Here is a 26,590-nt window from a genome sequence, read left to right as displayed (position 1 = left end):
TTCATTGCAGAAACGCATTCTCCTGACATCTACAGCTCATTATTTATTAATGGAGTTCGGGGCGAAGCCCCGACGACAAAAGCGTTTTCTTGCTTTTTTCACTGCAGAAACGCATTCTCCTGACAAGTACAGCTCATTCTTCACAATGTAGTTCGGGGCGAAGCCCCGACGCCAAAAGCGTTTTCTTGCATTCTTCTCTGCAGTAACGCATTCTCCTGACATCTACAACTCATTACATAAATGGAGTTCGGGGCGAAGCACCGACGCCAAAAGCGTTTTCTTGCATTCTTCACTGCAGAAACGCATTCTCCTGACCTGAAGCTCATTATTCATACTATTAAAAAACGACCTTTCGAATAATGTTGTACTTGAAAAATATTCTAATTTGAATTTATAGGCCCATAATACATTGCAAATAAAACCGATTTGTTACTTGAAAAGATAGGATACCCCACGTATTTAGATTTTTGCTTTGTGGATCGCCGCCGAAAAAAAAACTTATTCGATAAATAGTATTCAAATTGTGAGTAATAGTTCCAAATTTATTTAGCTAGAAAATTATCAGATTGAGTAAAGGTTGGGAAAAGGCGACTATGAAAACGTTATTTGAGTTTAGAACTCATCTCAATCATGACTCTTATACTGAAAAATTTCGTTTGAATTCTAACTTTTCCAATGCAAAGTCTTTCTTAAAATACTTATGATAACTTCATGTGAAATTACAAAAACTCTGTCTGGAAATGGGAATGGCGGTAGAGTGAAAACGATTAATCCTCGCTCCTATACTAATTTCTGCTAAAGATTGCATTTGGCATTAAAGAATGGGTATGGGGCGACTCGATATAAGAATTTAATTTATAGTATATATAAATTATATTAGTGACAGATTTTTTTAATTTTGTAATTTCTTAACTATAATACAAAAAGAAAAAGTATTGATTTGTCCGATGGGGGAAATGCGATTGCATGTATCGCCCCTCCCACCTGCTACAACCCTTTTTCATTTAAATTTACTAATGATACAATTTGAGATTAGAGTGTGGTACGACATATTTACAATGGGTCACATATCAATACGTAGTTTATATTATATAGATATTCAACTAATTTTATTCACAAACTATGATTCTCCACAAAAGTAGGACGGCCCCCCCAAGCACTCAGAGGGCTAGAGTGGGGAGGGCAGTACATGCAATCGCCCCCCCCCCTCACCCCACCGAATCGGCCAAAATACCAGAAAGGGAGCGACATAATATAAAATGTATATATTAATTCAACTAATTTTGTTCACAAACTATGATTTCTCCATAAAAACGGACCGCCCCCCCCCCACTCAAAGGGTTTAGGTGGGAAGGGCAGAATAGGTATTCGTCCCCCCCCCCACCCACCAATCGGCAAACAGGGAACGACATAATATAAAGATTGGTTAAAATATCAATAACAAGTTATAAGAATATATATATTTAATTGATTTTGTTAGCAGGCTGTGATTTCTACCAATGAATTGGACCGCCCCCCCCCACTCGAAAGTGTGGGGGGGGGGCGGGATTGATACCATCGCCCCCTCCCGACCCCACCAAATCGGCCAACATGCTAGAGGGGGGGGGGCGAAATAATCTAAAAATAGGTTGAAATATAAATAATTAGTATATATTTTTAACATAAGTAATAAATTCGTATACAAATTGTGTGAATCCTATACTAAAGTTCGTCCGCCCCCCCCCCCTTCGGGGGGGGTCGGCCGAGTGGGGGGGGCGATCGCCCCTACCGCCCCCCCCCTGGATCCGCCAGTGCAACAGATAGGCCAGTGATATGCGGATTACGGCATACTACGACTTCTGCTTCTTACAGCCAATTTTTAGCTGCTGGGCTGTGAGCTCTTATGCAGACTGTGCCAAGGAGTTGTTCAGCACTGTCACTAGAGAGTGTTGGTTTACTTGGTTAACTTGGGGTTTAGTGGTAGTAGGTTCTGTCGTTTTCCTAAGTGTGGACGCAGTGTCTACAAGGGGGTAGGTGTGTGGGGTTTATTTAGTTATGGGGGTAATTTAAAGGCGTGCGTCCTGTTCTTAGTTTGAATATAGTAAATTGCTCTTTGGGTGGGGGGGGGGGGATTGTTACAGTCCAGTTTGTTTGGCGTGGTCATTTCTTTGTACATAGCTTTGCCTGCGCTTTTTGAGTGATGGACAAACTAGGACCAGTTCCTGCCCATAGGAGTGTTTGTATCAGGAGCTGTCTCTGTTGGCTCATCACTGATGTCGTCTAATACCAGCCCTGAGACATGAAGGTGGAAGATGAAGAAAGTATGGTCAAACATTAGCTCCAACGAGGATACGAACCTCCGAACCAGCCTCTTCGATCAGGGTAACATCTGACTTGGATATCCAGCCACCCTACCTCCAGAAGTAAATCGCGCTTACTATGCTATCTAGACTTCCACAGATTATCAGTCTGTCTACGTTACTCTTATTTAGGGTATTATTAAATTTGTTTGTTAATAGTGAAACCGCTACTTCGTGCTCAGCTGCTGTTATTCATTAGCAGTTTCTATTATTTACAGTATCTGCGAAGTGAAACTATCTCATAGCCCAACTGATTAATATTTTTAATGACCAGTCAATAAAACTAAAATTACATTTTACTATAGTATCGTGTACATTTATAAAATAAAAGTGCAGTTCAGTCCCTTGTTTCTATCTGTTTTCATTCATAAATAAAAGTGCAGTTCAGTCCCTTGTTTCTATCTGTTTTCATTCATAAATAAAAGTGCAGTTTAGTCCCTTGTTTCTATCTGTTTTCATTCATAAATAAAAGTGCAGTTCAGTCCCTTGTTTCTATCTGTTTTCATTCATAAATAAAAGTGTAGTTCAGTCCCTTGTTTCTGATGCAAGAATCAACGAAGGCGTCAAATATTTCATTCTGTGCTACTGTGAACATATTTTTCCAATCTCCGATGATTCCTGTGAGAAAGAATACACAACTCTTAGTCATGCTAATGACATATAAAGACAAAAAACAAATATTTACTGCTGCAGGGGTAAACAACTGTATACAAAATACGGTACCCCTTTTTTCCCATTCATCTTTGCCTGACATCTCCACCCCCTTCCGTTTTCTCGCGCTATTACATCAGCGTAGCTCATTTCTTTTCTGCCTCGATAGAGAACAACATCGGACACTAGATATAAAGCAATAATACATTTTATAGCAAAGAATAAAAATGTACGTATATACAAACGTAGACTTCACATATAGCTTGAAGCGTATAAATTGAACAGACTGGTTTGCGGACCCTGATTTTAGCTTGTCTCCCCTATTTATAGGTTTTCAAGCCAAAATTTCTCAGTGCAGCATGCACACCTTTCATTTCTAATAAACTCCCTTTACATGTTCACTCTTCTGTGTAGAATCTCGAATCTTTAAGAAGGTAATGTGTAGATAAACTTCCTGTTTACACATTTCTCAAGACATAAAGAACAACCTAAATTCCTATCCTTTTAGGGAGCTCAAGATACGTCTATTAAAATGTACATATAACGTATATATGTGTATTTGTTATATTAGAGCGATTACAGCAGAAATGTGTCTACTTACCTTTTCTATAAAAATTCAGTTTCCCGCCTATTTCTTTCAGCACATCTGCAAATTCCGTTGGGAAATCCTTGGCTCCAGTCTCTTCAATTTTCTTCATTTTATCAAAACTGCAAGCGTTGGCCACATCCTGACAGAACTCATTACTGGCTGGTACATTAAGAAATTGAGCCAATTCTTTGATTATTTTAACAGGCGTCTGTATACATGAATAGATACAGACACTTTACATAGAGAATTGGAAAAATTACAGAAATGGAAGTCCAATTGGAACTTGTCTTTTCACATAGAAAAAAAGCCAATTATTAGGATTGACTAAACTGCTAAAACACAAAAATAACTATTTTATTTTATTAAACGTAAAAACGGATAATATCTATAGGTGTTATAATAAATGAAAAATTATCAGCATATACCAATATTGACGAAATTATTAAATCAAACAAAGCATTGGAATTTATTTAACGAATTTTTTACAAATCAAACAAGAAAATAAAACTAAAATGTTATTTAACCTTGATTAGGCCAATATTAGAATATGCATCCTCTGTTTGGGGACGCCTCAACTCAAGTAAACATTAAGAAACTAGAAAAGACGCAAAATAGAGCAGTGAGATAATTAACAAACGAATAACATTTAACATTAGTTAAAATCACTAAATATAGAGATACTTCTGCACAGAGGACTAAAAAGTAAAGTAACAATAATACATAAAACATTGAACCCTAATTTACAAACACCTAATAAAATGCTCTGAAAGACACAAAGATAAAGGCACATTTCTTATTCCATACGCTAGGACAAACTTCTTCTACAAGTGCTCATTCTTCCCTAGGTAGTGAATTAGGCCACCTGAATCAGCCAATCAACGACTTTATACATTTTAAGCCACAAAGCAACAAATAGGACTAGATTGACACAGGGAATACTTTTATGGCGTAATTATCTTTTCGTTTGAAGTGACGTCTATAATTGAATAGACAAAATAAGATATATGTTTATGAAGAGATTGTACCACACGCTCAATTAACCTAATAACAATTCTAATTGATTAATATTTATCAGCGTTACGAGAATTAAAGCAGTTATTAATTAGCTAATTTTCTAATAATCTAAACCTTCGGTCTCAGAACTACGAGTTCCATCGGAATATATTTTAAAAAGTCTGTTTGGCCTTAACTTCAATGTCTGCGACCCCAAGTACGTAGTTATCTTAATGTCCATAGGTTAGAATGAAATTAGAAAGAATATCACAGCGTCCTTGCCTTCTTCATGTCCTCATAGTAAACGTGTTTGATTGGATGACCTGGATGTGTTCGTTCAAACTCTGACATCTGCTGTAAGTAGTCAAACTGAGTTGGCAGCTGTGCTGGTAAGATAAAAAAAAAGATAGAAGCTATGAAATGAAATGTATTCTTAATAAGTGTTCTCATTATTATCAGCATTTTCCCTATCTGACATGCGGACACTTTCACGGATCTATTTGGCAATATTGTATAAGAAGACATACGCTTTATTTCTTTCATTAAATATACAATCTATCTGGTATAGACATTACACTTGATATAGGCCTAAAGTTTTGTACAGAAAGGTATTGAACGCATCTAAAGGAGGCAACCGATGAGGGGGAGGGGGGGGGGGGGCAAGGCAAAAGACGAATGATATTTATGACATGTGATCAAAGATGTGAGAAGATAACAATCAACATAAAATGTCACTCCCGGTGATCAGTTCAGTCCTTGCTTGCAGGATTCAAAGACCATGCCGTTTTCTAGCTTTCAGATTCTCTTAAGATCTTTGGCTTTCATGATCAGCAAGAAAGTCTATGAAACAAAACTTTCACAGTTGTCTCTCTCTTTCTCTCTCTCTTTCTTTTATCTTTCTCTTTCTCTCTCTCTCTTTCTCTCTCTCTCTTTCTTTCCTCTCTCTCTTTCTTTTATCTCTCTCTCTTTTTCTCTCTCTCTCTCTTTCTTCTCTCTCTTTCTGTTATCTCTCTTTCTTTCTCTCTCTGTTTCTTTCTCTCACTTTCTCTCTCTATCTTTCTCTCTCTTTCTTCTCTCTCTTTCTTTCTCTCCTTCTCTCTCTCAAACACTTTGTCTCTCTCTTTCTCTCTCTTTTTCTCTCTTTCTGTCTCTCTTTCTCTCTTCCTGTCTCTCTGTGTCTTAAGATCATGAGCCACTAGAGTCTTGTTGTTTTTTAAACTATCAAGGGACAAGCCTAGCGCATCATTTAGTAACATATTAATTAAACACGTAGATAGACATGTAACTAGACCCATGATTAATTGTTTAAAAAAATTGTATGTAATAAAATGTTATGTGCTTTCTGAGTTAGTGTCATAACTTCGTACACCAAAAAAAAAAAAAAAACGGCGCCACAAGAAAAGTCGCTTTCACAAACATTGTGTTTCAACTCACCTTCTCCCATGACGGCCTCCAAGAGATTCTGAAATATAAGATTTGTATCATCGAAAACAATTTTGATATGTCAGAAGTAGGAAACTGACGTGTCTTCGGGATTTCTTATTACATGGATAATCTGTTGAAAAAAAATATCACAGCACTCAACTCTGGTCATTCAGAGCGGACCAAGCATTCTGCTTCATTAAATAAGCTAATTAATTCATATGGTATTTTTTAAAGGTCACAACAGAAAATTTGACAGTTTTGATAATAAAAAAAAACAAGAAAAATAATATATATATAAAAAAAAAAAACAGCTTATCTAAGGGAAAGAACTCCGCTTTAATAACTATATTTGTCAATAATGAAGAGGTTATTTCTCTTCTTAAATAATTATATTACCAATAATAAATTGACTAATTGGTTAATGTTTTAATTGATTCATGTATTCTTAGGTTCAATAACTGTTTCAAATCTCAACTTGATCCGAGAATGGGTTGGGGAGAAATAACGTGTACAATTCTCTAAGGGGACAGAACCCTAAATATTTAGCCATATAGCTGAATGTGGAAAAATTAATTTCCCTTGTCAGATAAAAAGAAATACCAGTAATTAATTAACTCATTTGTTAATATTTTTTATTCATGTACCGTATTATCTTCACAAATGAATAATTACGCTAAGTTTAAACAGAAAGAGTGAATTAATATTAGTGATGGGCAAAAGTTAACTAAAAAGTTGCTAACTTTTAGTTTAACTAAAAAAAAATTAGTTAAGGCCAAAGTTATATTTTAAAAAAAAGTTTAGTTAAAATCCTAGTTTAATTATTTTTTTTAGTTACAAACTAAAAAGTTTAATTACAAATTTTACAAACTTTTTAATATACATACCAATAAATATTTAGATCTATGTAATTTGGAGAATATATATGATGAATAATAGAGAGGAGAATAAACTAGAGGGTGCACAGGTCACTAGAAAGCCTTTTGACCTTTACCCTATAATGGTCGCTATTCCCGCCAATTCAAGGTATTTGAAAGGCGAGAAAAATAAACGTGTTCATTATATTTCTAGCAAGTTTCGCTGCTTGATAAATCCTGATAATTCCTTGCTTCTATAGATTTAATAGATCTACATTTTGCTGCTTTTTATTAAACACCAGTGTGTTCCTGCAAAGAATTTTGCTTTACTATAGATCTAAAAGAAATGTCGACTCTTTTAATTTTAAAACTTTTTACTAGATCTAGAGCAGCGGTTCTTAACCCCATTTTGCAATCCACCACTTTGCTGCGACCCCCCCCCCCCCCGCACACATACAGCAATAGAAGAGCTCTTAGTAGTCTTAGTCTTAGATCTAGATGTATTAAAATTATAAGTCAATAATATAGATCTATATCTATTAATTAAATCTATATTACTTTACTTTATTAGACTAGATACTAGATCTATTAGTTTAGAGATTCTACTATTCTAGAATTTGAGTCTAGATTAGATCTAGATATATCTAGATTACTTATTATAGGCTACTAAGACCTAAGATGCATAGATGATAGCTCTATAATACTAATAATAATCGTCACTATACTAGATCTAATACTAAATTAACTAGATCTACATCTACTTCTATTATAATTATACTTATAGTTAGATCTATATCTACTATCTAGAATCTAGATCTATTAGATCTAGATCTAGTATTATCTACTAGTACTAGAGTATATAGATCTAAATACCCATATCTAGTTATAATCATAATTATAATAATCTAAAATCATTAGATCTAGAACTAGAGTTACTAAGATATCTACTAGACACTATCTAGATTTTAGATCTAGATCTAGTACTTAGTAGTAGTAGACTAAGTAGTAGTAGTAACTAGTATTTCTTAGATTATTTTTAGAGTAAAATATTAATTATTTGATCTAGGTCTAGTAGCTAGATCTAGATCTAATTCTAGTCTAGATCCAGATTATATTTCTGATCATTTCGTTTGTAGAAGATATTAGATCCAGAATATTCTAGAATCTAGAGTTAGTTAGAGAGTCAACATGCAGTTTTATCATTACTTCTAAAGGTAAATTTATATTAGAACTTGGACAATTACTTCTAATTTCTTTCTATAGTAGTATCATTCTAGTGATTCTATTAAGATCTAGATCTATTCCATAAAGACATTTAAATCTTTTTTCATGTGCACAAATAAATGTTTATTACATTTTGCTAAAGAGATTGGTTGTGCTCTATATTTTTCATGTTTGGCTGTTTCGTCCTTAAAAAAGGTCAAAATAGTTAGTAAAAGTTTAACTAAAGTTTCTTAGTTTAGTTTAACTAATTTTTTCAATTTGTGATTAACTAAAAGTTTAATTACTTTTTTTTTAGTTCAAACTTAGTTTTAGTTTAACTAAAAAATTTTAGTTTAGTTCCCATCACTAATTAATATAAGCTTTGTAGAAAGAAAATATTCAGATCTAGCGGTGATATATTTTATTCATTTTGTTTGTTGTTTTGTGGTTTAAAAAAAAAGCTTGCAATAAATATTGATAGAATCTATTTCATTCGTGACCTCTTACCTTTGTCTTCTTGGAAATAATTTCTTGTGGCAGATAATGGGAGTTTAAAATTCTAGGCGACGGTTCCTGTTCAGCTCTTTCCAGCCCGCCAGGCGACTCAAGCATGACTTGTTCTTTGGTTCTTTTCTCGTAGTCCGTCGTCTGCCGAAGCAACATTTGAGTTACCTCCCATAGCCAGTGAGTTCCTGAAAGGCAAAGTCAAAGAATAGCTCTGAGTTCTATATGCATTTCAAGTCTAAAGTCAAGAATACTCTTTATATAAATAAAAGAACTTGCCTTTTTGCTTTAAATAGTTAAGGGGAAAAGAATTCTTTAAATTACCTTAGCAACCAAAATTTAAATATGAAACATTGAAAACAAAATTTATCACAGGCGTTTATTTCAATGGGAAGAGTTCATATTATTAGTTTCAATATTTGGTCACTATTATGTACATTGTGGTCAATGCAGAGTCTCTCCAGAACTGAGTCTCTAAATAGAACATGTTTTTATATTTCTTCTGTTAGCCTGGCACTCATGTCATATTAGAAAAACAAAATTTGAATCATTTATTTTGACGTTTCATTTTTCGTGTTGAGACAAAATTTCATATATCGTGCTGCAAAACAGCACATTTGATTGCAATTAAAGGAAGACAACTCCATTAATGGTAGAATACAGTGAAATGTTTTATTTACCGTTAATAATCTATGAGACTCAAGGGAACTAACAATTATAATGTATTTTTTCTTATTACTGAGTATCAGTAACATCCCTTTTGCATGTGACTGGCTCTTGCAAAAGTAAGATAGATTGGATGTATTTTTTGAAAGTAGGAATTCATTACAATTTTTATTTACCACTACTTATATAGAGTTATTTTCGAAATAGAATATGTAAATATTGACATTGATATTGTTCTCATCTGTATCTTTATATTGAAAACCTCACATTGGTTTGTAGCCTGTACGCAGTGCAGACTGTTTATTGACTTGATTCGCCAACAAATGTTTGTACTTTGTATAATGTTTTATGGTTTATGTGTTCATGCATATTGTATGCAGTTTCTCACTTCAAATTTTCTTCATAGTCATAAGGGGGACGGTGGTGAAAAGAACAAGTAAAAAAATGCATTAAAAATTGAATCATGTGCAGATAAAGGTTTTCTGTTTGTGTGTTGCACGGTTAAGAAAGGGTGTCATGTGGTCATGACGCTTGTATCCTTCTCCCTGGTCGTTTGGTTTGCGCGCTTGACTGTCGTTCAGAGTTTTCGATGGTCACAACAACCAAGCTGATATATGAGGAGTCGTGGGTTCGATCCCCATGCTTGGCATCTTTTTCTTTATTTTTCAACGGCAGATAAAATATGATTTTTAGTTAATTAAATCATTTCAACATAAAAGTAAGAATTAATTTTTTTTTTTAATATTTCTTTTTTTTTTGTTTAGCACAGAATTTTTTTAATACAAGCCCGTGGCTTTGGGTCACAAACTTAAATCTTATTCATTGTCACATCGTATATTGATTGTAAATAAATCACTTACCACTTTTGGTATACGCCGCTACCAGCACATCGTCGTCTCTGATGGGAAAGTTTCGAGTGGCCTCTACGTGGGCGATGAGGTCTTTGATTCCCGGAAATGGAAATATCTTACGGCCGTAAGCTTCAAGGAGCGGTGTCTTAAAGATTGAAGGCATCCCAGAAGAAGGGGCCTGCTCGGAGTCAGCTGACATCTCTTGACATATATTCTATTACATAACTTTTTAATAAACAGAAAGAGAGAAGGGAAGCGTCCAGTATCATAAAAAAGAATGCCGCATTATTTAGGACCAGATCACATTCAAGTTCATTGGCGTAGCAAAGTTCAAGGTTCAAGGGTATGATAGCAGACTTCACCTCTAACCAAAAATCTAAAAAATCTTAAGAACAAATCTGTTAAACAAAAAAGCCGAGTGCGCCAAAAGTTAAATTAAAAGACATCCTGTGTGTATTAATACATTTACAAAAAGATGTTCCTATGTCTGTATAGCATGTGTACTAGTAATTATCTATCAATGCTCCATGGGAGCCCTTATTAGCCATGGGCTCTGGCTCTACAAGCCGCCTTTAGCCATGGGTCATTAAGTTATAACGCTTAAAACGTAACCTCCTCCATCACCGTATTGAAATGGTGCTGGTGTTTTTTTTTCTTTATAAATCTCTCTATATATATATTTATCATTTCAATGATGAGGTCTAGGTCAGGCTAACCTCCAACACTTAACACTGGCCAAGCTGTTGAATGGAAATAGCTGCCTGGGGCATATCGTCTGCAATACTCCGCATGTTTACATTTAGCGCTTGAAGTTCTGACTCTGCATTATATTTTTATATCATCCAATCATCCAACGATATCTTTCAAGATTTAGAATGACAAGATTTAATATCAATAAGTTGTTTATTTTAATGACTGGTCTCACTATAAAGTGCCTATTAGATGTACACATTGAACAAGACACACTTAACCTACTACACACTCGCTACACTTGTAATAGTCAAGTCACAAATGTATTTATTTTCTTTAAAGTGGACTGTCTTTACACAGTGTAAAGTAAACAATCCCTAACTACAAGTTTGTAAAATAGATCTACAGTTACAACAGGTAAAATACATTTTTAAAAAAGTTTATATGAATGTAATTGTTTCATTATTTTAAATCAATCATGTAAGTAGTATGAAATGCATCTAGACTTACAATAATACATCTGTGCAATTGGAAATATTTTTATTATTCGTTTATCGCAATTTCATGCTTTTAGCTTTTTTCTGGTCCAAGCATTCGTGTGGACTATTAGGGAGGGAGTTGTGGAGAAGGGGGGTGTCTTGGACAAGGTCTCAGTGCTGGCTTTTTAAAATCCATTTAATGAAAAAAAAAGTTCTTGAATAATTTCTTACTATTTTCTGAAAATGTTTAATAAAAATAGTACAACCAAAATAATGCTCGCGACTCCTACCTTTATACAAACACTGCTCAGACGTGATGGTAACATAAACTCCTGAGACTGTGACTAAACTTGCTGGGGCTAACTTCTGCGTATTTTAAGCAGAACAATATGTGTCCATTTGATATCTTATTTTGTTAAAAAAAAATCTTGTCTGTTTTTTTTTATATGTTTACATTTTTTGTTTCATTTTTTTTTAAATCCGAGCTGTGAGCAGTGGAGTCACTTGGGTTGGTGTCAAACAGTGCGATCCCTTGTCTTCAAAAAAAATTTTTTTTTAATTTAAGACATATATCTAATATATAAAAGACAAAAAGGTTCCCTAAACAATGTTATGAAATAATTGATATAGTCTACTCTGGCAGTGATAGTCGAAGATTTGAAGCTCAAATCAACTTTTTAATATATCTGTTCAACTAAATGTATTTCTGATCTAAACCAAAAATCTATGAATCACTGATCACTTACCTAACCATAAATCATGAAATGAAAGATCACTTCACCAACCACAGTTCAGAAATACAAAACCGAATATCAGGAAACCAGAGATCACTGACCTAAACACTGATGAATAAAGCAAAGTTTATTGACCTGACAGATTAGTAAACCAAGTATCAATTATCAAAACACAGATTATTGAACCCAAGATCACTAAACAAAAAAAAAACAGATTAATTAAATATTACTTAAATATAACTGACCAAAACACAGATACGCAAACCAAGGATCACTGACCAAAATACAGATTAGTCAAGCAGTGATTAAGCTTAATGTGATTGTTCTTAAATAAGAAATGTGTGATCAGTATCACTGCACTGTGACAATGAACTAGTTAAAATTCACGTTTCTATCAGCCAAACTAAGTAACCAAAGTATTTGTGTCAAGATTATAAGTACATTAATATAAAACTTATCAAACATTCGGGTCTCTACCAGGATTGAGCTAGTTAGTAAAAAGTCTTCAGTGGTAAACAGGGGACGTCATTCTTCTACGCCGGACATTCCCGTTTCCCATTTGTGCCAACTTGTTCCTATTATTATTATTATTATTATTATTATTATTATAGCTTTTATATAGCGCTATTTTCATGCTTACAGCATGCTCAGAGCGCTTTGATCCAATTTCATTTGTGGACCAGTGGGGGGAAGGGGTATCTAGGAGTTGGTTTTCCGTGCTGCCTTTAGGCGCTCAGTAAACACAACTCTGCCCGAGTCGGGTGTCAAACCTCAAGCCCCCTTCTAGGTAGCCAAGCCAAATTCAAGCGCACTTGGCCTCTCGACCACGCTTCCCACCATTCTAATACTGCTTGTAATCTAATTTTTTTACAAAGCTTATATCAACTCTGTCTGGTAAAAAGTTTGAACACGTTATTTCTCCCACACCCAATCTCAGATCAAGCTGAAATTTTGCAAAAGTATTTCTAATGCATGCTTACACATGAATCAATTTAAAAAAAAATAACCAATTTATTAACTCTTGGTAATTTATAATTTTGTTTCGGTATTTTGAACAAGGGAAAGAAATTTTACTTGACTTATGAGGTGGTAAACGTTGAATTAGTCCCCTTTATTGTTTTAGAAAGAAAAGGTTTGTAAATAACTATGAAACCTATTTTCATAAGCAGGTCACTGGCACAGTTGTTAGCGCATTGGTTTGAGGAGGCTGGGGATGGCCTTAGCCCTCGAGTTCCAATTCAGGTGGCTCATTTAAAAAGCGATCACCCAGTTGCCCCCTTCTTTCCCTCCCTACGCCTTTTCGACTGGTCCAGACAAGTGATAGGATCATAGTGTAGTAAGAAAGTGATAGGATCATAGCGTAGTGAGAAAGTGATAGGATCATAGCGTAGTGAGAAAGTGATAGGATCATAGCGTAGTGAGAAAGTGATAGGATCATAGCGTAGTGAGAAAGTGATAGGATCATAGCGTAGTGAGAAAGTGATAGGATCATAGCGTAGTGAGAAAGTGATAGGATCATAGTGTAGTGAGAAAGTGATAGGATCATAGCGTAGTGAGAAAGTGATAGGATCATAGCGTAGTGAGAAAGTGATAGGATCATAGCGTAGTGAGAAAGTGATAGGATCATAGTGTAGTGAGAAAGTGATAGGATCATAGTGTAGTGAGAAAGTAATAGGATCATAGCGTAGTGAGAAAGTGATAGGATCATAGCGTAGTGAGAAAGTGATAGGAACGTAGTGTAGTGAGAAAGTAAGAGGATCATAGTGTAGTGAGAAAGTGATAGGATCATAGTGTAGTGAGAAAGTGATAGGATCATAGCGTAGTGAGAAAGTGATAGGATCATAGCGTAGTGAGAAAGTGATAGGATCATAGCGTAGTGAGAAAGTGATAGGATCATAGCGTAGTGAGAAAGTGATAGGATCATAGTGTAGTAAGAAAGTGATAGGATCATAGTGTAGTAAGAAAGTGATAGGATCATAGCGTAGTGAGAAAGTGATAGGATCATAGTGTAGTGAGAAAGTGATAGGATCATAGTGTAGTGAGAAAGTGATAGGATCATAGCGTAGTGAGAAAGTGATAGGATCATAGCGTAGTGAGAAAGTGATAGGATCATAGTGTAGTGAGAAAGTGATAGGATCATAGCGTAGTGAGAAAGTGATAGGATCATAGTGTAGTGAGAAAGTGATAGGATCATAGTGTAGTGAGAAAGTAATAGGATCATAGCGTAGTGAGAAAGTGATAGGATCATAGCGTAGTGAGAAAGTGATAGGAACGTAGTGTAGTGAGAAAGTAAGAGGATCATAGTGTAGTGAGAAAGTGATAGGATCATAGTGTAGTGAGAAAGTGATAGGATCATAGCGTAGTGAGAAAGTGATAGGATCATAGCGTAGTGAGAAAGTGATAGGATCATAGCGTAGTGAGAAAGTGATAGGATCATAGCGTAGTGATAAAGTGATAGGATCATAGTGTAGTAAGAAAGTGATAGGATCATAGTGTAGTAAGAAAGTGATAGGATCATAGCGTAGTGAGAAAGTGATAGGATCATAGTGTAGTGAGAAAGTGATAGGATCATAGTGTAGTGAGAAAGTGATAGGATCATAGCGTAGTGAGAAAGTGATAGGATCATAGCGTAGTGAGAAAGTGATAGGATCATAGTGTAGTGAGAAAGTGATAGGATCATAGTGTAGTGAGAAAGTGATAGGATCATAGCGTAGTGAGAAAGTGATAGGATCATAGCGTAGTGAGAAAGTGATAGGATCATAGCGTAGTGAGAAAGTGATAGGATCATAGCGTAGTGAGAAAGTGATAGGATCATAGCGTAGTGAGAAAGTGATAGGATCATAGTGTAGTGAGAAAGTGATAGGATCATAGTGTAGTGAGAAAGTGATAGGATCATAGCGTAGTGAGAAAGTGATAGGATCATAGCGTAGTGAGAAAGTGATAGGATCATAGTGTAGTGAGAAAGTGATAGGATCTTAGTGTAGTGAGAAAGCTAAAATTATGAGATTGCGCTAAACAAAAACAATTGGTAGAAATATTTCTAATCGCACAGATTTATTATTGTTCAGTCTATATCTATTACAAATTTAATTACATCACTGGTCCAAACTAATTGATACAATTACTGGTAATATATGCTTTGTTTTTTAAGGTGGTTTTTTTTAAATATTTATATCTAATAAACACTTAAAAGATTTGTAAACCTTCATAGTCAACAAGTGTTATTTTAATGTGTATGGTGAAGTATGGTGTCAGAATGAGCCCGAACGGAGTCAAAATGTGTCAATCTTAAAAAAGGAAACCAATAACAAGGGAGACAACTAAATAAACTCGTAAAATGGTTAACGTTATACACAAGTATATTGGGAGTATTTTGTTTCGGAGGTTATTGACTTTCTTAGACCTTGACAAACCAATTCACGTGATGCCGCTGAGCCAAAACTATATCGTCACTTGCTGATCCTTTGGACAAATCAGCTGCGTGGGCGACAATGTTCTGACCATAACTAATGCCCAGGCATTCATCAAAGTTCCGCAGCTTCAGCTCTGGTGTTATTGTTACCTAAAGAAATCATCTATACATCAATACATTTATCGAACTAAATATGGTGTAGTTGTTTTTGTTTCGAAATGTTTTTATTCATTTAGCGACATCATCAATGTGCTCTATATCTAGATCCTGAGTAAATAAACCTAAACATCTTTTCCCTGTTTAAGTTTGAGAGAATGCGAGAAGTCTAATAATGGATTGTCATGTCCACACGGGCTTATCAGTTGTTTCAGATACCCGATAATTAGTTTTATTGACATGTTAATTACATTTAAATGTGTCCTGCGGATAAAATCCATTAACTCTGGACATGTCATCTATGCACTGTTTATATTGTGTGAAAAGTTATATTTAGCACTTTGTTTTATCAGTGGATAGTGCATTGAGTCAGTTATAGAGTTTCCTTCTAAATTAATTTTTGATAATAGTGAATGCTAATTATAAAGAAACAATTTGCTTTTAAATTATTTTGTTGTGAATTAGGAATTAAATTGTGAATTAATTGTGAATTAAAATTGTTAATACTTGTTTAGAATGTGTCAATCGGAATGAAAGACGAGACAGTTTTCCATAAGACTCAGACTCGGGCAGTGGTGTCTTGGAGCAGACAAGTCAATCTCCCGTCCCTCTTCTCAGAGACATGTTTCGGTGTTCAACTTCTGAGACATGTGTTGCATCATTCTGCTGTCTCTTCCTACAGGAAACAGTACCAGGGAAATTAAGAAGAGGCAGACAGAGAAAGTGATGGGAAGACAACATCAAAGAATGTATAGTCTATTATTGAAATATCCGTTAATGACGATTGCATTAATAAATCTATTAGTGACTTTGCATTCTTTTTTTTTTGGGAGGGAGGGGGAACTTTGGTTAGTTTGGGGGGGGGGGGGGACTTAGGTTGGTTGGTAGGGGGTTTAGGTTTTGTTGGTGGGGGACTTAGGTTGGTTGGTGGGGGATAGAGTGACGATGGAGTGGAATATCTATACTTTTTGAAAATTAATAGCTGATATTGCAGTTGGCATCGCAACTGATTACTAAATGTAATCTAGGTCAGAAATGTTCTTGATATGCGGATAACTTTGACGTCACACATAAAGGGGCGTGGCTACTGTTGTCATATACTGTGTGATCCCACAATGCCTTTAAGTTACTCATTACGACGACTGGTGTCATTGTTGCTAGGGTTAGTAGAATTTTATGTTTTAATGTCTTTTTTTTTTCATCTGACCTTAATCATACTTAATGTTTCTACTTACATCGAGCTGTAGTTCTATATAGTGCTATACGGAGAGGCGACTGCCTCTAGCGTTCTTTTCATCCCAACCCCGAGTGAGAGAAAAAAAAAAAAAGCTCACCCAGGGAAGCCCGGCCGGGCCTGGTTATCGAGACTTTATCGGAGCATACTTGACTAACACAATTGTTATGGAGTGTGTGTGTGTGTGTTTCTATGGTGACGTTGAGAAGAAGTTAACGATTGGTTGGTGGCTATGCAGGGTGAATGATGACATGTGACCAGATGTGGTAATGCAGATGTCGAGAGAGGAAGCCTATCTAGTGGTTGAAACAGTTTAGGACTTGTTGTTTTTGTACAGAGTTTAAAATACCATTTTATATTCTTACTAAGTAGTCGACCCACGGCGAACTCAGTGGGCCTCGCACTTTCATAGGACCCGCGCTAATTCTAGGTGTATAAATTATTAAATTAAACCATTTTATAACTTATAACAGATTTTCCGCGGCCTCCTGATTTACCAGGAGCTCCTTGAAATCTCCTGAAATTGAAAAATATATGAAAAAGTCTTGCAAATCTCGGGAAATTATTAAAATCTTTTGAAAACTCATAAAAAATCTCCTGAAATATGTAGACAAAAATTGGCATTTTGGGGAGTCATTCAATATGGAAAACGCCACTCCTACGCTCGATTAAAAAAAACGCATTATGCAATTCTCGTAATTGTGGAATCTGGTTAAAGAAGCTTCATGCGCCTCAAACTAATTGTTCAACAATTCTCGTAGATATATTAAAACGTTTGTTAATTCTTGCTATTGAGCGTGATCTATGTAGGAAACAGAATTTTTATGATATACTGTATGACTTTGCTACACGCAAGGCTCGTAAAGTTATTCTGCAAGTAGTAAAGAATGAATAAAATGCAAATACGAATTTATTTTCTAATACAAACTCTTAATTTTCACTTATTATCCGTATCCCTACCCAAACTGGGCCCCGCAAAGTCCATTTCGCATAGGGCCCCACAATGTTTAAGTTCGGCCCTGCTATTTAGTAAAGGGTGAATACTACTTGTTCCCTTCTTTTTTTAGCCGCTAAAGCTACGTGGGGTAACTCTAGTTCGACTTGCAGAAATAAAAGAGTGATCTTTCGATGACTTCTTGGCGGTGTCAGGAATGGTTGAGCCACGAAGATATAGATATAGATAGATTTCCAATTTGTACCCATTTCTATTCTGATACACTGAAGCAGTCAAATTACACAAAAACAAAAAAACTTTAAGTTCATTGGCTTTTAATGTTTTATCAATTTAAAATAAATATATATCTATACATTTAAACGAGGAAATAGGTTACAATGGAAATGATCAAATACCATAGAAGCTATACTGGTATTAGTACAATAAACTGTGATAACTAGAAAGCTCGAGTGACAGCACCAGACAGTTAAAACGACCAACAATGACCTCCTATGTACTGGTCGTGTGGTATTCGTTCCGGACGGTCGTCTCTGTGATCCCGGGTTCGATTCCTGCCCGCTGCAGGTTTGGGCTCTTAATTGAATACAAAGAAACGTTTTAGTCGACTGCCAGTTTTTTTTGTTCACTTAAGCCGTGTACTTTAAAAAAAAGGAAGCCAAATTTAATTTTAAGATATTTTGAAAAATTATAACGGCCTGGCCAGAGTTTTGAATTGTGTCTCCAATTAGGTGTTGTTTTTATTCCAATCTGTCAAATTTCTAGGAAAATCGTTAGAGTCGTTTTTGAACTACCCAGTCAACTGTACAATTTTAACACATGAAGAGTTTGCAAGCTAATAGGAGGAATTATTAATAATAAAAAAAATATATAGCGTCTAAAAAAACAAAATTGCGGAAATTAATTTGGCGCAAAAAGAAAAAGACTTTCTACAAACGGATGTAGATGAAGATCTAGTAGAATGGCTTACACATTAGGAACACCAAAGTATATACAAAGTGTTGCCAGATTCAGAAACCTTCTTATATGAGCTAAATTAATGGATAGGATTGAAGCAGGCCATAGATGTCCATGGGCTCTTGCGCCACTGGGTTGGATGGATTGATGGACGGACGTTTAATGTGTTTCAATCAACGTTTAACAGGCAGCTGTGTAGCGATGTCACTAAATGGGTTGCCTGAGCTATCCAGGAAAACCAGTGACTTGGCAGAATTTAAGTCATTGGTTAATATGCATGACTAAATGCATGACGCTTAGGATGTAATCATCTTCTTTTTTGAAGTAACGTCTGTATTATATAAGATAATCCATTGAATGAAAGCTGCTCAATACAGTAGCTCAGAGCTGCAGAGTTTGATCTCTAATTTTGTGACGAAAGAAGGGCCGTGTAAAAATACTTGTCGACAAATTTATTCTCACAGTTTGGCACCTGTTCTACTGACAATGATTTTCTCTCCACCACTCTAACCAGACCGATCTCGTAAGTGCCAATAGATATCGTCAGTCATTGATCGGTCGTTGGCTTTTAGCTCCAGCTAATAAAACTAAAACGATCAGCCCGATTATAAATCTTAATAAAAGAAAACCTTGAACATAATTAATGATATTAATTAATAATATTATATACATTTTACCTTTACATATCCTTCAGTCTGTTGGACCGGTGGGGCACCAAGCAAGATTTGACGACAGTCTTTCTCCATTCCTCCCTGTCCTTTGCCTTGTTCAAAACCTCCATCAATTGCAGGCCCGTCCCTAGCCTTTTGCCTGGCACTGTTCCCTGAAGGAAGGTCTTTGCGAGCCCCGTGGATCTTGTAATATGGCCATATATTTTAAGCTTGCGTTTCTTTACAATAGTTAGCAGGCCATCATGGGGTCCGATCGCTGCAGTAACCCTGTCTCTAATCTCTTGGTTTGATGCGGTCTTTGAAAGTGATGCCTAGGATCCTTCTGTAACATCTCAACTCCATTGCTAGGATCCTCCTCTCTAGCTCTGCAGTCAGCGTACAAGACTGGCAAGCATATAAAAATGTGGCCATGACCAGGGAGCGCATCAGTCTGATTTTGGTGCCGAGGGCCCAGCCCCTGTCTTTCCAAATTTTTTTTCAGTTTTGAAGTGATTGTTATTATACCTGAGCCAAGAAGATCAAGGTGCTTCCGAAGCTAGGTAAGAATTATGAACAACAGCCAGATTGTGCAGAATGATAGAAATAGAACCTATTCATTATTTAAGCAAGGTTGATTTATTTTCTTTTTGGTCTTTTGTCTTTGCATTTTTTTAAAAACCTCCATCTGATTGAATATTATAAATTATATTGTTAGTTATGCAAAAATTAAACGTTTGGTAAGAGAACAGAGATCTATAATCAGTATTTGAACCATTCATTACTTCCAATTATAGTTACTAGTTTTACTTTAATAGACGTCTTTGGTACCTGACAAAATGGCCGAGGAAAGTGATTCGACGCGTGTTCAAGGCTTGCCAACCTTCATGACAAAGTCTTCCCTCGAAGCTTACGGCTGGAGAGTTCTAGTGGTTCCAGGGGAAGACTCCCACTAATACAGTTGGAGAGAACCCGGAAGTTTCATATCAGAGACGACGATGTTCTTTTGGTGGCGTATCCCAAATGTGGTATGTACATGATTTTTGTTTCAGAATGTTCTTCTGGCCTACTACAAATAATCTACCTAGCTATTCAATATACGAACAGTCACATTAGAAACATGTGATATGAATCTATTTAGTAGCGAATTTGGTATGGGAGGTAACTGGTATGTGATAAGAATCTATTTAGTAGTGAATTGGGAGGTAACTGACATGTGATATGAATCTATTTAGTAGTGAATTGGGAGGTAACTGATATGTGATATGAATCTATTTAGTAGCAAATTATTGGGAGGTAACTGACATGTGATATGAATCTATTTAGTAGCAAATTATTGGGAGGTAACTAACATGTGATATGAATCTATTTAGTAGCGAATCGGGAGGTAACTGACATGTGATATGAATCAATGTTTAGCGAATCGGGAGGTAACTGACATGTGATATGAATCTATTTAGTAGCGAATCGGGAGGTAACTGACATGTGATATGAATCAATGTTTAGCGAATCGGGAGGTAACTGACATGTGATATGAATCAATTTAGTAGCAAATTATTGGGAGGTAACTAACATGTGATATGAATCTATTTAGTAGCAAATTATTGGGAGGTAACTAACATGTGATATGAATCTATTTAGTAGCGAATCGGGAGGTAACTGACATGTGATATGAATCTATTTAGTAGCAAATTATTGGGAGGTAACTAACATGTGATATGAATCTATTTAGTAGCAAATAATTGGGAGGTAACTGACATGTGATATGAATCTATTTAGTAGCAAATAATTGGGAGGTAACTAACATGTGATATGAATCAATTTAGTAGCGAATCGGGAGGTAACTGACATGTGATATGAATCAATTTAGTAGCGAATCGGGAGGTAACTGACATGTGATATGAATCAATTTAGTAGCAAATAATCGGGAGGTAACTGACATGTGATATGAATCAATTTAGTAGCAAATAATCGGGAGGTAACTGACATGTGATATGAATCAATTTAGTAGCAAATAATCGGGAGTTAACTGACATGTGATATGAATCTATTTAGTAGCAAATAATTGGGAGGTAACTAACATGTGATATGAATCAATTTAGTAGCGAATCGGGAGGTAACTGACATGTGATATGAATCAATTTAGTAGCGAATCGGGAGGTAACTGACATGTGATATGAATCAATTTAGTAGCAAATAATCGGGAGGTAACTGACATGTGATATGAATCAATTTAGTAGCAAATAATCGGGAGGTAACTGACATGTGATATGAATCAATTTAGTAGCAAATAATCGGGAGTTAACTGACATGTGATATGAATCAATTTAGAAGCGAATAATCTGGAGGTAACTGACATGTGATATGAATCAATTTAGTAGCGAATAATCGGGAGGTAACTGACATGTGATATGAATCTATTTAGTAGCGAATCGGGAGGTAACTGACATGTGATATGAATCAATGTAGTAGCGAATAATTGGGAGGTAACTGACATGTGATATGAATCTATTTAGTAGCGAATCGGGAGGTAACTGACATGTGATATGAATCTATTTAGTAGCGAATGATCGGGAGGTAACTAACATGTGATATGAATCTATTTAGTAGCGAATGATCGGGAGGTAACTGACATGTTATATGAATCTATCAAGGGACTCACTGGCTATGGAAGGTAACTCACATTTTATATGAATCTATTCAGGGACACATTGGCTATGGGAGGTAACTAATAAGTGATATGAATCTATTCAGTGACACATTGGCTATGGGAGGTAACTGTTAAGTGATATGAATCTATTAAGGGACTCACTGGCTATGGAAGGTAACTCACATTTTATATGAATCTATTCAGGGACTCATTGGCTATGGGAGGTAACTGATAAGTGATATGAATCTATTCAGGGACACATTGGCTATGGGAGGTAACTCACATGTTACTTCACCAGACGACTGAACACGAGAAAAGATCCAAAGCTCAAGTCATGCTGGAATCTCCTGGTGGCCTTGATAGAGCGGACAAAGAACCTTCTCCAAGAATTCTCAACTCCCACAATGTCATCGCCCACCTTCCTCAGGAGCTCATTGCCAAGAAGACAAAAGTAAGATTTCTTGACGGCTGTATAGCAGAACGTCAATTATCCGGATTAATTGGGAAAAGGGGTTTGTCCGGATGCTCGATCGTCCGGACAATCGAACGCGGAATATTGTTTCATTTCACAGACAATTTGGTGACTTGTACTTGTTCGACATTGTGGATGTAAGATGTGCAGCTTCGATTCCATTGTCAGTACGTTACGTTTTTTTTGTTTTCAACTTGGATAAAGTCACGTGATATGAGAAAAATAGAACTAGGTCAGGAAGCAATGCTCATCATCAGCTAGAGTTAGAGCACTTAGATACCGAAATGTGAATCAAAAAAACAATGGTAGGATATTTGACGTCCGTATAAACGACATTATTCTGTATATTGAGTCGCACTAATCCATTCATTATGGCCCTGGAAGGTGGATGTGGGAAGGCATTTTTTTTGTTCTCAGTCAATTTATGTATGTATTTATCTTTTATTAACATTAGTATTCAAAACTTTGTAAACAAAAAGAAATAAAAAGATAAATGAGAGAATAACATTGAACTAGTCTTTAGCTGTTCAGCAGGATTCAGTACATGGTGCTTAGTGATTGAAGACCAAAGTGCATATCCAAATATCAAACCAGCCTTAAGATCTTCCCGTTAAAGTCTAATGTTTAGCCTTCTTGTGTTAAAAAGTTTATTTTTTATACTATTTACTTTTAAAAAACATTGTTTTAAATTTTTATCTTTGTGCTGCGAATTGATTAGATAATAATGTTCTTTGACTTGCAGATCATTCACGTGATCAGAAATCCAAAAGATGCTCTTGTTTCACTCTACTGGCATTCAAAAACTATAGCTGGAGACGATCTGTCATTTTCAGCGCTGTTGGAAGCAGTCATGGGGGATAATTGTAAGGAGACGCCGAGAGTTGTATCCCTTGTAGGAAGTATCGTATAATTATTTTGTGTGTATTGGACATTTTCAGGATAAGATAAGCTAAACAATGTCAAGGATGCTAAATTGAAATTCAATGTTGTCATCTAAATAAAGGAGAATGGTGACATATTTTTAACAATATCCCATGACCGATGTACTGATTTTTATCAAATCTTCTTTATTACTTCTATGTTGTTCATTTAGTTTTTAAATCAGTTTTTCAGTCATTGAATAAAAGTCGTATGCGTTCTTTCTACTACTACTACTTTCTACTACTACTACTTTCTACTACTACTACTTTCTACTACTACTGCTTTCTACTACTACAGCTTTCTACTACTACAGCTTTCTACTACTACAGCTTTCTACTACTACAGCTTTCTACTACTACTGCTTTCTACTACTACTGCTTTCTACTACTACTGCTTTCTACTACTACAGCTTTCTACTACTACAGCTTTCTACTACTACTGCTTTCTACTACTACTGCTTTCTACTACTACTACTTTCTACTACTACTACTTTCTACTACTACTACTTTCTACTACTACTACTTTCTACTACTACTACTTTCTACTACTACTACTTTCTACTACGAGACTATTTGTTAAAGTAGGCCTGAACACTGAATCAATCAAAAACATTAACCAATTAGAATTAGTAGTAATTAATTATTATGTATAATGTAAGAATAAAGGCAATAAACTTCAAATTATTAAGATATATGGCTTTAAATTTGGAGTTCTTTTCCGTAGATTTGGTTTTTATCGTTTTTTGTTTTTTTTTTTATTATTTTGCTTGTAAACTGGCTAAGCTACAATCTGTCTACAGTAAACTGGCCATCTCAATTTGACTATTTGCAACAGATATCTGAGTTTGAAGACACTCACCCAGGTCATCCAATCAAACACGTTTACTACGAGGAGATGAAGAAGGTAGGTGCCTCTTAAGAGTCATTTTTACACTTCAAGGAATCGTTTTAAAAAAAAAATGCATTTTACTCCAATGTAAATAAATCTCAATAAATCTTCATTAAATATTTTACGTTCCGGCACAGTCAGAAGGCTTATCCCTAGGAATGCGTGGTCGAGAGGCTAAGTATGTTTGTACTTGGCTTTTTTTTGGCTACCTATGAACGGCGCTCGAGGTTCGACACCCGACTCGAGCAGAGTTGTGTTTACTGAGCGCCTAAAGGCAGCACGAAAAACCTTCTCCCAAATACCCCCTCTCTCCACTGGTCCACACATGAGATTGGACCATAGCGCCGTGTATAAGCATAAAAGTAGCGCTATATAAAAGCTAAATTTATCATTTATATATTAATGAATTGATTGTACTTACTTGAATGTTAATTACAATATGAGTGCATTTTATTTTAGTTAGAATGTGTATTTGTCAACACTCTATTACGGGGATCTATAATTGTGTACTGCACATCTGAGCATTGTTGACATTGCAATATTGTGGGATTGAAATGCTCTAGATTTTGAAACAATATTAAAATAACTTATTTGGGTAAGGATATGTTAAAAGGGACGAGTGGCTGAGTGACATAAACCGTTTGTCTACCTATCAAGAGGCTTGAGTTTGAATCTCGACTCGGACTGAGTTTTGTTTGCAGAGCTCCTAAAGGCAGCATAGAAACCTTCTCCCAGATACCTGCTCCCCCCCCCCCCATGGGAGAAATTGAAAGTTGTGCTATTATGAAGTAATTTTGTTTAAAGTTTAAACAAGCAAAATATTGGCAATTAGGAGGCGCGGTGGCTGAGAAGTAAAGCGTTTGGCTTTTAAACCAGGAGTCCCGGGTTCGAATCCTGAAGCAGACTAGGATTTTTAATTTCAGGATCTTTGAGAGCCTTTGAGTCCACATTAGTTGGAGAAAAGTAACGGCGGTTGGTCGTTGAGCTGACCACATGGCACCCTCGTTAACCGTGGGACACAGAAACAGATGACCTTTAAATCATCTGCCCTATAGATCACAAGGTCTGAAAGGGGGAACTTTACTTTATGTTTATCTGCAAATAACTCATTAAACCATAATTCTGTGTTAAGCTAGGTAAAAAAAAATCAAAATGAATTAAATTTTTATTTACTTTCCCACTAGGACTGCGTCAAGACCATCAAAGAACTGGCAGAATTTCTGAATGTCCCAGCAAGTGACGAGTTCTATCGAAATGTAACCAGCGCCTGCAGCTTTGAACGCATGACGAAAATAGAGGAAGAACATGGAAAACAGTATCCTGAAGAAATTGACGCTGCCATGAAACAAATGAACAAAGAATTCAAAATATTCAGAAAAGGTTAAAATACGATATGGCTGCATTTTTTGTTCTTTTCTAATAAATATCTAGTACAAACTTGTAGACTACCTAATGCAAATACAGTTTTTTTTAATGTGGTAAAAAAAAGAACTCTTAAAAAAAAACGAATACTATTATATGTTATCTCTTTGATTAATGGTACACAGTACACAATTACGTTGTATTATAAATGTATATAGATCTACTTACTGCCAATATTATTTGTACTCTTAAGATGAATTATCTTTTTTTCCTTCTATTTGAATTTTAAATTCTGAAGATCTCGATTTCTTCATTATAAAAGACAACATTTCAATATATTCATTTAAATACAAAATGGCTCCTACAACAATCTGATGGTCGCCTACAAGTTATTATGAAAAATGACCAGACATTACGAAATATTTCTGTTTGACATCAATTTTTTTTTTTAAGTTTTAGTGTTATGCATTGACAATGTGTTTAATTTGATTTACAGGAACGATCGGTGATTGGAGGAACCACTTCACAGTTGCCCAGAATGAGCGGTTTGAGGAATACATTACTGCAGAGACGACTAATAAACAACTCAAATTTAAGTTTATTTATGAATAGGACTTGAACAAGAAATCACTAAATAAAATTATATGAATACCATACATTTGTAAGAAAGCAAAGATACTTTAAGAATGTGTTTGTTTTTTTTTTTAACTAGAATCACTTTGGGTTCAGTATAAATAAAAGTAATAAATATGTTATTGTGTTTTAGCCTTCTATATATTATGTCTATCATATCGGCAGAATATGTTTCAAAAGATTACCATAACACTGTGCTTGCCCAGAGCTCTACCGTTATACAGATGTCCTTCAAAGCTACACACTATATCAAGAGGCCCGAACAAGACTCTGGCCCCAAAACACTCCTATAGAACAAAAACTAAACGGAGAACTGCTTGATCTGGAA

The 26,590-nt window shown here is 35.5% G+C and overlaps 2 protein-coding genes across 2 annotated transcripts in view; one reads left to right on the top strand and one right to left on the bottom strand.

The window, feature by feature from the left end:
* LOC106068766 (sulfotransferase 1A1-like) overlaps nucleotides 1-26,384 on the top strand; it is a 29,956-nt gene extending 3,572 nt beyond the window's left edge. The window contains exons 2-7 of the mRNA XM_056006266.1: nucleotides 20,155-20,364; nucleotides 22,241-22,437; nucleotides 23,201-23,321; nucleotides 24,179-24,282; nucleotides 25,452-25,647; nucleotides 26,126-26,384. Of these exons, the coding sequence (XP_055862241.1) occupies nucleotides 22,270-22,437; nucleotides 23,201-23,321; nucleotides 24,179-24,282; nucleotides 25,452-25,647; nucleotides 26,126-26,241 (705 nt within the window). The 5' untranslated portion in view covers nucleotides 20,155-20,364; nucleotides 22,241-22,269 and the 3' untranslated portion in view covers nucleotides 26,242-26,384. The remainder of the gene's footprint in view (nucleotides 1-20,154; nucleotides 20,365-22,240; nucleotides 22,438-23,200; nucleotides 23,322-24,178; nucleotides 24,283-25,451; nucleotides 25,648-26,125) is intronic.
* Nucleotides 8,544-10,274, bottom strand: LOC106068765 (sulfotransferase 1A1-like). The gene is made up of 2 exons (XM_056006739.1): nucleotides 10,085-10,274; nucleotides 8,544-8,746 (listed from the first exon to the last, which is right to left on the bottom strand). Exons 1-2 carry the CDS (start codon nucleotides 10,272-10,274, stop codon nucleotides 8,544-8,546), a joined length of 393 nt encoding a protein of 130 aa, XP_055862714.1.
* Nucleotides 26,385-26,590: the final 206 nt, after the last annotated feature.

Source organism: Biomphalaria glabrata, chromosome 12 (genome assembly GCF_947242115.1).
Source record: "Biomphalaria glabrata chromosome 12, xgBioGlab47.1, whole genome shotgun sequence".
NCBI classification, from domain to species: domain Eukaryota; kingdom Metazoa; phylum Mollusca; class Gastropoda; family Planorbidae; genus Biomphalaria; species Biomphalaria glabrata.
This window is presented reverse-complemented; position numbering and strand designations above follow the sequence as displayed.